We start from the raw sequence: 10,593 nt of genomic DNA on the forward strand, positions 1-10,593 counted from the left end.
CACGCGGGCACTATTGGAGCGCCCGAAGGGCCTCATGCACTTTAGGCCGCCGGACAGGGCTATGGGTAGTAGGATAGATAGCAATTTAAATGTTTTAAGTATATAAAGCAAATCAAGTGACCAATGGTGGGGATTCCCACAACCTAGGCAATCTAGGATTTAGTTGGGAGGTGGCCCATGGGAGGCCCAAGCCCAAGTTGGGGAGGGCCCCCCACCAGCATTCGAGAAAAATCATTTTCACAAACATACAAAAATCCCTCCAAGACAAACTTGGACCGGAAATTTTATAATACTAGCCAGTATTTTTGCAAAATTACACTATTTTCCATGTATTTTAAGTGAAATTTTCTCCTTCTTGCCCTCCCCTCAACCGGCTACTTTGATTTTGCAACCGGCTCAAGGCTAAGCTGAGGCACACTTTTCCCGAACACTGCCCCCCACAAGCAAGGGAGGTTGCCAACATCTTAAGTTGAGAGAGAGGGGACCAACTCCTCAAGTGACCAATGGTGGGGGTTCCGACAACCCGCGCAATCTAGGCTTAAGTTGGGAGGTGGCCCAAGGGAGCCCCAAGCCCAAGTAGGGAAGGCTCCCCCACAAGCAAGGGAGGCCCCCAACATCTTCTAGATAGGTTGAGAGAGAGGGGGCCATCTCCTTGATCAACGGACCACCACCATCATTCACAACACGGGGGGGGGGGGGGGGGGGGGGGGGGGGGGGGGGGGGGGGGTTGACCTTGATAGAACATGCATCGAACTTTCCCACAAATGACCTCTCAAGGCGAAAATAATGGGTAGCTTTGGAGATACTAATATGCAAACCATATGCTTGGCTCTTTGCAAACGACGCTTTGCTTCAAAATTTTGAATTGGTGTGGAGACGCGATTCCAAGTGCTCACCTCATATATTTGTTTGTCAAGGAGTTCTTATTGCCTTAATAATATTATTTTTACAATTGGCAGCCCCTGCTCAGCCTGCTCGCCTTAGCCTTTGGATTTTAACCACTAATTTGATTACACTAATTTTGCTTCTGTAGCAAGCGTTTCGCCAGCAATATCCATCGCAGAGCTTGATTACTTACTTCTTTTGCAAGAATAGAGGCCGCTCCAGCGCCATAATGGAGATAACCTTGAAGGAATCTTAACGTGGGGCATCTCCTCTACACACACATACACACTCCTTGTCCCATATTCTGCAGGTTTGCACGCCAAATTAACATCGCCCAAGTCGATTTTGTGCTCTTTCTGGTCGGATTTGGACACAAGCAGACGATTTTGCATTGCTTTCTGGTTTTGACGTCAATGACCGAAGCTTTCCATTGAAGCTCTGGATGACATTTTTTGCAGGCCTGTGAAATTGGGTTTGACGCGTTTTCAATTGGGTTTGACGCTTTTTCAATTGGGCTAGAACCGTCATTAGAGCAAAAAATCAGAGGTATTAATTGCCCTCGTTAGTAGTATTAATCATTTGTGCTAATGCTGTAAAGGTATAATAATGATTATTAGTGGCTAACTGTTGCATTAATCTCTTGTAACCAAGTGACCAATGCCTATTCTTGATTGTCAGGATAAGCGCTACACTCTGAAGATAGGCTATGATGGCTTCCTCTAAACAAAGGCTGAGATGGACGTCAGATTTGCATGACCGTTTTGTGGAGGCTGTCACACAACTCGGAGGAGCAGATAGTAAGCCTTCTGTCGCTTTTTCTCTCAATGAGAACATGAGAGAGAGAGAGAGAGAGAGAGAAGAGGAGAAAGGGTGATTATTTGTTTGTGTGTGTGTGTGCGCACACATGCGTGCGCATGTCACGCATCCGTGTGTCTGCAGCACAAACCCCATAATTCTACTACACCGACACTAATGTGGAAGATGGTAGTCATGCTTACAAGGAGTCCTTGACCTCTGCATTAGCAAAATTCATTCTAAATGTTAAGCACACAAGAGATGGCAAAGATAATTATCAAGCACATATCTTTTTCTTGGAACAAAGATATCCCTTCCTCTGTTGACTTAGACAAGATCAAGGGCGTAGCTCGCAATTTTAACAGAAGGGATTAATGGCTAAGCATGGTGCTTTGCACCTTTTTTTTTTGGAACAAAAGGTATCCCTTCTTCTCTTGAATTAGAGAAGAGAAGAAGCTCTATCACTACCGTGGAGCGGCCACTCACAAATATGTGAAGAGAGCACATGAGTTCAGTAGAAGAGATGATTTAGTCCCATCTTTTTAATACATTTTGAACATTCAAAAGAGTACAAATCGAAGGGGACATACACAGATTGCTAGAAAACTATGTGTTATATCATGAGACATTTACAGATATAGTATTTTCAAATTAGGCCTTGAATGCATGTGATATAGAGGGTTTACGTATAGAGATGAACCCCCCCCCCCCCCCCCCCCCCCCCCCTTGCGCACGCCGCGGTCACTCCCTTCTGCTTCACTTTCGAAGAGTCCTTGAGCAATGACAACCAATTCACCTTCAAGGTGCTATGCCTCTCTCGTAGGATATTCTCATTGCAAAAAAATGTGGGACTGTAAACAACTAAAGCCTCTACATTTTCCTCCTCAGCACGTCAAGGGCCATTTCATAGCTTCTTTTCCATTGGTACACTCTATACCACCCTTTTTTATTGCTATGCAATTAAGCTTACCAAGGCTAGGACATGCTGCAATACTACCCCTTCATCAAGGCTATTGCTAGAGCCCGCTTGACATGCCCCAAGTGTGAGGTTGCACCAAAACTCAACCGAAAGTAGCACTCACACGTCCTGATGGACCTCAACCAAACACCAGAGATGATAGCATTAGCTTCCTACAACGTGTTTTTTGGAAGCGCTTGCAAAATGCTAGTTTTCATTGCAATACGCACAACCCTTGCAAGGCCATCCCATTAGGGACTGCTTCAATGAAAAGGTTGATGCGCTTGCTACAAGCACTTACAAAATGCTAGTTTTCATTGGTATGCACAACCCTCACAAGGCCATCTCATTAGGGATTGTCTCTTCAAACTCTCCTTCTTTAGAAGGGGGTGGGGAGCAACTTCCCCAAGAAAGTCACCCGGTCTTCAACCCCAAGCCTACAAAGAAAAGCAACATGTTTGCCGTTCTTGGGACCTTCTTGCCATGTAGGCTAATGAGGACGAACAGAAGCAGTCGACGCCTTAAAAGCACATTGTCAAGTTAATGCAACTAACGGTGCCTTGATGAAGATAATTCAAGCAGAGCATGATAACACCTTGAAAGACTCTTCTAGAGACTCATAAGGACAAAAAGAGGAATCATGGTGCATCCACATTGAGACAGGAGGAAACCCCAACTAAGATAAGTTCGAAGCATAATTCCAAGAAGTGATACTTTGTCATTTTGGGACTGCTTTTCTTACAGAAATATAGAATTTAAACAAAAAAATTTACAAAAAAGGGGGGACAAAAAAGGTCTCTCTCACTCTCGTGTCTCTTTTGTACTTACAAGGATCACCCTCTCCTCTCCCTCTTTGGGGCAAGCTTTGACAAGATAGACCAAAAGAACTACATTATAAGCCCTCATTTGGTTGGCATGTGGCATCATTTTTTTAGTGTGAATCATCATTTTCCACATACATGAAGAAATTGAGTACCGTAGAGCCAAAGAGATCACCGTGTCAACAATGGAGAGAGGAGAGCACATCATCAAAGAGGAGACATGTTCCTCAAATGATAAAATAATCGAAAAAAATCCTTTTCCCAGTAGCAAAATATCCTCGATGGCTACATAGGTCAGTAGCCAATGTAGCCAATCCCTCATTGAGTTGTGATGTCTTAGAGCATTTGAGAGACTAAATTGACTTGGTTGTGCATTGTGTGCCTTGGGCTATCAAAGAAACAAAGAAAAGCAGTCTTCCGTTGGCAGAAGGTGAGATGCAGAAAATTCCTTTCTATACCATGTTTGCCGTTCTTTGCTACAAACCTTAATTCCTGATGAATGGTTGATATAGGGCAAGGAGGCTAGCAGCAAATCCATAAGGGTATGAATATGACTAGGGTGAAAGGGTGCATGCTTGGATATAAAGGTGCACTAAAGGGTATGTGATGGCTTGTGACTATATGTGGTACCTAATTTCATTCAAAACTGTTAATCATAGCGCAAGCTTAAATTATACCAATTTGAATTTCCCTCTATTGGCTCCTACATTTTTAAATGTCCTTATATTGGCCCCTTTACAAATGTACATCAGATGACCGACATGCTCCGAATTGCATATCCCATTTGAAACATACCCACGTAAGATAGTGTGGATGAGGGGCAAACCTTTTGAATTGTGATATGATGGTTTTTGGGACATCTTTTTTTTTCCCCTTTTTTTGCAAAACTCACAATTGTGAGTGGATAGTATTAAGAACATCAGAAATATACACCAACCTCAAGCTCAGACCGAGGCTTGAGGGTCAAATTTTTGGGACATCTTCTTGATTCAACTTCACGTTGGCAAGCCCCAATTAACTAGTAAACATCTTGCCAACAGTTAATATACTTTCTTATTTGCTAGAGTGTCATTTTTGTCTGACTTTGAAAACAAACCTTAGTTAGAGACTTTCAAAAAACATTCTTAGGGTTGGTTCCCCAGGAGTTCGCTGCCGTGCAACTGTTGTATGTCTGCAAGGTGGTACAGGGTAGGGAGGTCCATAGTTGGAGGGCAATGGAGGCTCTAGCTAAGCTAATGGTGTTGATGCCCCAGGCGGTCTTTCCCTCGCGTGGCTAGGTATCCCTTAGGATTGAGGGCCCTGTAGCTCTGGCCATGAGGTTTCGAGTGGCAGTCAATGTTGTCTCCAATGGCAGCTCTGTCCAATGTTTTCAGTGCCAACGATGGAGACTCATCTTAAATGTTGATGGAGTTTGTCAAATGGGTCCCTTTCATTTCATAGCCTTAGAGGGCTTTTTAAGACTTTGTCTTGTTTTTTTTTTTGTCCTTGCTCATCTTATATTATTTTCAACATTAACACACAATTTATACTTGTTCTTTTTTCTTTGGATGGGACTACATTTCTTTTATTTTGTGTACCTTTTTATTTTTAAAGCTTTTAAAGAGTAAAAAGCTTTTTTCACAAGAACAAGAGATTGTGACTCTCTCTCTCTCTCTCTCTCTCTCTCTCTCTCTCTCTCTCTCTCTCTCTCTATATATATATATATATATATATATAGTATTTTTATTTCCCTCATATCTTGATTTCCTTTTTGGAAAGCCATCGTGAAATCTCAGCTTGTTTACCTTGGGTTCAAGAGCTCCCTGGAAAAACCCCCGGGATGATGTGTGTTCTGTGTTTTTGTGCCGGTCGGGCCCTTATTTAGCCCATGGACCCTTGAAATTTTTTTGGTCATGGCTCAATTTGAGCATGGTGCTGATATAGTGGTTTTGATTAATATAACCTATTACATGATGTGAGAGTTGTTATTTTTAAAAAACAAACAAACCTTGGCGAAGAAGAGAGTTAGGCATACATTCTGATGTGAAGTATTCACTCATTGAAATTTTCAATGATATTGTAGTTTGTGAGTTAGGCATACATTTGATGTGAAGTATTGACTCATTAAAATTTTCTTACATATTTTAGTTTGCTAAAGAGTCTTTTCATTTAAGGGCCTCTTATGGGTCCATTATGTCCTTTAAAAACAAAAAATAGGAATCGAATACTGTTCATTTATAGAACTTGTTGTCAAATGCAGGAGCAACACCAAAGGGCATACTTAAAGTGATGGGAGTACAAGGGTTGACCATCTACCACGTGAAAAGTCATTTGCAGGTTCGGAACCCTCAGATTTGAATTAAATATAGCAACATGTATTAATTTTGGAATAAAGTTAGTAGTTCAACAAAGCCTTCTAATTTAGTAGTGATTATTGCTAACATTCTTACCATTTATACTTTCATGATATGCTAAATAAACACAATAAGTATTGCTTGAATTATCTCCTTCTCTTAGCAACACAACCCTCACAAGAAGTTTTGAACAAATTTTCACGATAATTCCCACATTGTGACTTACCTCACCATCATGAGCTTCTGTGAGGGAGGAACCGCATACCTAACTAGGTACGATTGGGGGTAGGGGACCACCGGCCCCTGGCCCCAATCGTACCTAGCTAGGTATGTGGTGCCTCTCGAACAAAAGCTCATGATGTTATTCATTGTATGAAAAACATTGGAAAAGACTCCGTTTTCCTACATGAGAAAATTTCTAAATCTTCTTGTGGATCTATCACATGCTCAAACAGTTCTAAAGATGCAAGCTTACAAATATGGCATAAGATTGTGTTGCATTCCTCCTTAAGTTAGGGTAAAGGCCACCCCCCAAGATTAGTTCTTATTGATCAACAGACTTGCAACAGGGATCACTCATCCCGTGCCCAACACCCCATGGTGGCAAATAAAGCTGAGAAGATCACTAGGCATAACGCATGATCATGTTGCCACTTTTTCATGAACAGACATGCTCTTGAAGCACTAGAATAGAACTCTTCCTTTTTTATGACCACTACAAAGTCATCTTGCCACTTTTCATGAACACCCATGCCCTTGAAGCACTAGAACAAAACACTTCCTTTTTTATGGCCACTACAAATTAAAAAAACCACGTAAATAGGATTTTTAACCTGATTAACCCCCACAACCAAAGAAAGTTAATTGACACAGAAATTCTATCAGGGTCTTTAAGCTTTTATATGTGCATGCTAACCACCAGCGCGGTGCAAGGACTAACCTGTAAACAAGTCTCTTGTGATCGACAAAATATATCAACACTACAACCCATACATTTTCATTGCCCACCATGAATCCACAACAAAGTTCAGTGCTTTGCAAGGATAATTTTTGACGGGCACCCTTGCCCTTCAAATTTCAAAGGTTTTACATATTTGCGGTTAATTTGTTGTATTTTTTTGCACATTTTAAATCGTAAAAAACAGGCAAAATGCCCATATTACCCATAAATGGGTAAAATGTTCAACCAACCCTGGCACTGCTTTGACGAATTTTAATGGCTATATGCATGAGAAAACCTTCAAAAATTCTATTATCAGTGCATAGTACAATAAATTCTTAACTTTCTTTTAGCAATCCCTTGCATTCATTTGACTTGATTATAGGATGTAGCTCTATAAGGATACTGGTTTAAGAAGTTGTGTTTGCTTTCCCACAGAAATTTAGACTTGCAAAGTACATGCATGGCTCCAACGAAGGTATAAACTTGTGCTTCTTCAAGTTCTCTATTGTGTTGGTTTTGAAGCACCTTATACAAGTTGTTTAACGCAGAAGCAAACAAGGCTGACAAGAGAAAAGGCTTGGAACTAGGCATGCAATTTGATCACACAACATCGTGAGTATTGTGCTTTCATGCGACTTTATTATATCTCTTGCGAAGGTCTCTCCTTAATACGAGAGAGAGAGAGAGAGAGAGAGAGAGAGAGAGAGAGAGCGAGAGCTCCAAAGACATTCCACAAAAATTGTCACCTCTCTATCCCCACAAGAAGTTTTGGACAAATTCTCACAGTAATTCCCACATTTTGACTTACCTCAACATCCTGAGCTTCTGTGAGGGAGGCACAACATACCTAGCTAGGTACGATTGGGGGCAGGGGACCGCCGGCCCCGTGGGGGGGCGGGGGGTCCCCTGCCCCCAATCGTACCTAGCTAGGTATGCGGTGCCTCTCGAGCAGAAGCTCATGATGTTATGCATTGTATGAAAAAGACTCCGTTTTCTTACATGAGAAAATTTCCAAATCTTCTTGTGGGCCCCTCTCTCTTGTCTGCCTTGTCACATACAATGTTGTGTTCATGCTATTGTGATATTGAGGCTTTCTCTCAAGCTGCGAAGCACCTTGCTCTTCCCTTTTAAGGAGAGATCTATATGCCTTCAGGTGTTTGTGATGGAGTTTGGCTTGTATTGTCTACTAGTTGGTTGTGATGTTTGTAGCAATGGGCCATGATGAATAGATCTCTCACCCAGTTAGGGGAGACCAAGCTAATAGCAATGGGCCATGGTGAATAGATCTCTCACCGTGTTAAAGGAGAGCAAGCTGATTGCACAATAATCACAGTAGCATGAACACAATATTGTAAGTGATAGTGTACATAAGAGAGAGAAATAGAGAGTTCACAAATTTTGTATGTGTAGCATGTCTTTGGAATATCCTCTCTCTCTCTCTCTCTCTCTCTCTCTCTCTCTCTCTTACACACACACACACACACACACACACGGATTCGCGTATTCATTTTCATGCTTTCTATTTTGTAGGGGTGTCCATTTAACCGAGACTCTAAGAGTGCACATGGAGGTCCAAAGAAGGTTACAAGATCAACTTGAGGTATGTACCCTCTCAAAAGTGCAAGTGTTTTGTGCACATGTGTGTGTGTGTGTGTGTGTGTGTGTGTGTGTGTGTGTGTGTGTGTGTGTGTGTGTGTGTGTGTGTGTGTGTGTGTGTGTGTGTGTGTGTGTGTGTGTGTGTTGTCTTTGTGAGTATGTGTATGCATGACATATTTTTGACAAGAGCAAAGCTTTGATCTCAGGTACAAAGGCAATTACAATTAAGGATAGAAGCTCAAGGCAAGTATTTGCAGAAGATAATTGAGGAGCAAGAGATGGCAAGCACCGGGACATCGAATGATGATGTTGTCACCTCACAAAAGAGAATAGTGAAAGATGTGTTAGAGCCTGACTCCATTTATGAGGATGAGGCTCATTGTACTGGATCTGTGTACTCCTCTCCTGAAACATCTTATAACACTTATGGGGAAAATGCAAGCCTACTATCAAACAGTATTGAACCTTATGGTAATGTTGATCATGCTATTAGCAGATTCCATAATCAAGTAGCTCTTAGCAAAAATATGAGCCTATCAAATAGTCAATCCCCATTGTTGTATCAACAAATTGCATCCTCAATTTCCTCGAAACAACCTCAACTACGTGTGACGAATGTTACTCATGTGAAGAAGGAGAGTGCACGTAAAGGTTATGATGTCCAAGATGAGCAAAGGAATCCATCTTTGAGCTTTCATTCCCCCTTTCATGATAGTGTGGACCTTCATTCTTGGCAAGATAATGCTTTGTATAACCATAATGACATAGTTTAAAACGCTTACCTTCAATTACAGATCCTATGATCTGATTCCTTAAGCTCCAAAAAAAATGGAGAGGATATTTTACCCATTGGTTGTGTACCAAATTGTGTACAAAAGCTGACAAAGTCTCTAATGAATCAAAACTCTTTGCTATTTGAAGGTTTTAAAGAGTATGCACATCCACATGCATTCTCCTACACAGGTATATAGCCAAACAAAAGCTGCATAGAATAACATTCTTATTGTAAATTCACATTTGCATGTATAAATAAATATAACTTGCATAGAATAGATTTCTATACTAAATTCTATGTTGTGTGCAATGAATCATGCGTGCACGTGCGCACACACACACACTCTATGTCGACTTGGTGCAAAAACATTGCTCCTTACAAACTCCTAACTTCTCCTTCTTCGCCTTTTCACATTACTTCCTTAAACTAGATTGGGGACTTGCTCTTATAACTTAGAAGACTATTTTTTGGTGTTTAATTTAATTAAGAAGAAGATTACTTCTATGTTTGACTGGTAATTTGTAATGATTGGTTTTGGAACTAAATAGGAACCTTGCCTGAGCAAGCTTAATGATTCTCTTATATTCTGATTGAGAGAAGTCCTACTCTATTAAGAAATTCATTTTTCTCTATTGCACACACAAATATATAATTCTGAAACATGTTTTTGTTACTTACCATGATCATTATCCTTAACACACTTTTTGATATTTACTATGCTTGATTCCCATAACACCCCTGCTTGTAGCTTGGCCTACATCAGTTATTATAAGGCTTTGTGATAGATTTCTAAGGCATTTTTTTGTCTCTTGAAACGAATTAACCCCTACTATTGGATCTAATTCGCCTTATTAGTTATGTGTCTTGAGAAAAAATCCTATAAAAAGGTGTCCTTTCATGAAACTTTCCTTGCCAACTTTTGTAGGGTCACTTCTCTCCTTGAATCATAACTCCTTTTGAAGCTTTGGTGATGGATCTTGCCCTTGAGTTGGCATCTGCCTCATACATGGATGAACCCTTAGCCTAGATTTGGTCTGCCTTATAAATTACGGTCTTTCCCATTGAGGCCCCCATGAAGATTTCCTCTTATTTGACCTCTTTGGGATAGATCTCTAACTCCCTAGTGGAACGATCGTGCTTGGTGGGACCCTCACCTTGTAGTTCCTACATTTTCCACCAAGGCTTTTAGACTATGAGAACGTAGTTATTACTACCTTCCTTGTCGTGTGTCCTTCTACAAGTTCCCTCCCCTCTTTCCCTATCTCTATTGACTTTGCATCATGGTGTCACCCATGGAGCTAGCCCACTCTCATCACTCTGCATACCAGGGCCATTCCTCTCTCCATCCGATTAGCCAAATGGCTTTGTTTCCTATATGTAAGTGCTGCATAATACTTTGCTTCAGTGAATTGACCTGCTCTACTAAATTATCACCTAGAGGATATTATAGCATCCTCTTTTTGCTTGATGCTTTGATGCTTTGTCGA

General features: G+C 41.1%; 1 protein-coding gene across 4 annotated transcripts; it reads left to right on the forward strand.

The window, feature by feature from the left end:
* The first annotated feature begins 891 nt into the window (after window positions 1-891).
* Window positions 892-9,251, forward strand: LOC147462681 (protein PHOSPHATE STARVATION RESPONSE 1-like). 4 transcript variants are annotated; one of them, XM_086527055.1, is made up of 8 exons: window positions 892-1,195; window positions 1,344-1,431; window positions 1,564-1,682; window positions 5,699-5,775; window positions 7,171-7,210; window positions 7,284-7,347; window positions 8,266-8,335; window positions 8,538-9,251. In XM_086527055.1, exons 3-8 carry the CDS (start codon window positions 1,592-1,594, stop codon window positions 9,102-9,104), a joined length of 909 nt encoding a protein of 302 aa, XP_086383181.1. In that variant the 5' UTR covers window positions 892-1,195; window positions 1,344-1,431; window positions 1,564-1,591; the 3' UTR covers window positions 9,105-9,251. The 4 variants fall into 4 exon arrangements, with proteins under 4 accessions (XP_086383181.1, XP_086383189.1, XP_086383172.1 ...); XM_086527063.1 differs by having other exon boundaries at window positions 1,180-1,244; XM_086527046.1 differs by lacking the exon at window positions 892-1,195 and having other exon boundaries at window positions 1,251-1,431.
* The last annotated feature ends 1,342 nt before the right edge of the window (window positions 9,252-10,593 follow it).

The sequence above is a fragment of the Adiantum capillus-veneris genome, chromosome 2 (genome assembly GCF_014529385.1).
Source record: "Adiantum capillus-veneris isolate H3 chromosome 2, ASM1452938v2, whole genome shotgun sequence".
NCBI lineage: Eukaryota > Viridiplantae > Streptophyta > Polypodiopsida > Polypodiales > Pteridaceae > Adiantum > Adiantum capillus-veneris.

Excerpts from the sequence above, each read along its gene's own strand:
- LOC147462681 (XM_086527055.1), top strand. The coding sequence starts at position 1,592 with ATGATGGCTTCCTCTAAACAAAGGCTGAGATGGACGTCAGATTTGCAT. Across the intron at positions 5,776-7,170 it reads ACGTGAAAAGTCATTTGCAG|AAATTTAGACTTGCAAAGTA; the intron begins GTTCGGAACCCT and ends GCTTTCCCACAG. Across the intron at positions 7,211-7,283 it reads CATGCATGGCTCCAACGAAG|AAGCAAACAAGGCTGACAAG; the intron begins GTATAAACTTGT and ends TGTTTAACGCAG.